General features: G+C 33.4%; 1 protein-coding gene across 1 annotated transcript; it reads right to left on the reverse strand.

The window, feature by feature from the left end:
• Positions 1–626: 626 nt before the first annotated feature.
• On the reverse strand, positions 627–1,201 carry LOC132618063 (uncharacterized). Its single transcript, XM_060333121.1, has 2 exons — positions 1,190–1,201; positions 627–971 (listed from the first exon to the last, which is right to left on the reverse strand). The coding sequence occupies exons 1-2, from the start codon at positions 1,199–1,201 to the stop codon at positions 627–629; spliced, it is 357 nt and encodes a 118-aa protein (XP_060189104.1).
• Between the last annotated feature and the right edge of the window lie 209 nt (positions 1,202–1,410).

A 1,410-nucleotide genomic window follows, 5' to 3' on the forward strand; every position in this document is an offset into this window, starting at 1 on the left:
AGCCTTATAACTAAGTCTGTTTCTTCTCATAAGTCATAAGAGACATATGATGTCTACATTATCTAAGCAAAATCCAGATCGTTAGGCCACACTTTCACATTGTTTATTTAATTTTGAGCCAAATCTTTTGAAGTGGAAAAAATGCCTATTTTAGGCTTTGTTAACATGAGGTAGAACAAGCGACTTAATTTTGTACCCTTCTTTTGCCTTGTTTATATATTCAAATGATGATTGAGATAGGGAAGGCCACTCTGAACGTGTTGATCGAAGAAAGAGGACTCATTCTTCTAACCGTGTCTGAATCAACTTGCACGAATAAATATTTCATTAGATACTCACTAACTCTTACTTCCTCTGTTCCAATTTATGTGTCACACTTTCCTTTTAAGTCTATCCCAAGAAAATATCTCCTTTCTAAATATAGAAATAATTTAACTTGATGAGATGCTTTACAAACATACAAATATCTAAGGTTTGTTTTGGACCACAAATTTCAAAAGTCTTTCTTTTATTTCGTAAATTCTAGTCAAATGGTGCCACATAAATTGGGACCGGGGGAGTCTTAGCATAACTATCGAGTAACTTTATCCACTAAAGATTAAACAGAAAAAAGACACAAATTTTCATCATCCTAAAAGCCAATGCTTGAAGTTCACCCAAGCTCTTGTTTGTACCCCAAGAAATGGTCTAGACTTTGTATAATTTTGATACTCCAAGAAATGGTCTAGACTTTGTATGTCTTGCATGTTTATCCCATGGCAATCACTATAATGATCAACAGACTCCAGTGATGAGCTTTGTGGTGATGAGTTGGACTTCACATTATTATAATTTGGATTAGCTGGAGCCATTTGTCCACTTAAAGCCATACTGTTGCTCCGATGAGGATCATTATAAGAATTCACTGAATTGATAAAGTTTTGAGCTAGCTGACCTTTCACTTGCATCAGTTGAGCCTGTAAATACGCTACCTGACAAATATATCAAAAAAATAAAAATAAATAATCAATTTCCCCAAAAACTAAAAAACTAATTGAAAAATGACCCATTATGAAGCATTTTGTTTTTATCTATGCAGGCAGTTTTGTTTATTTAGTATCATGGAGTAAGATGTAAATGATGGCAGGAAATTCTTTTACATACTGATGCTTTCTAGCCATAATTAAATCTGGCCAATTATACGAATTACCTCTCTTCCCATTTCTTAATTAATCATTCTAATTAGCTAGTCGGAGAGAGATCTTCCCATTAACAAGAATTTGGTTAAATTGAATCTATCTTTTGCAAATAGTTGATCCCTTTCATGCTTCAAAGGTTTTAAGGAAATACAAAAGCAAATATGAAAAAGGACACAAAACTAAGGATCGGTTAAAATCCAAGGGAAATTAAAGACGAGGGAATGAACAACCT

The sequence above is a fragment of the Lycium barbarum genome, chromosome 1 (genome assembly GCF_019175385.1).
Source record: "Lycium barbarum isolate Lr01 chromosome 1, ASM1917538v2, whole genome shotgun sequence".
Classification (NCBI taxonomy): Eukaryota; Viridiplantae; Streptophyta; class Magnoliopsida; order Solanales; family Solanaceae; genus Lycium; species Lycium barbarum.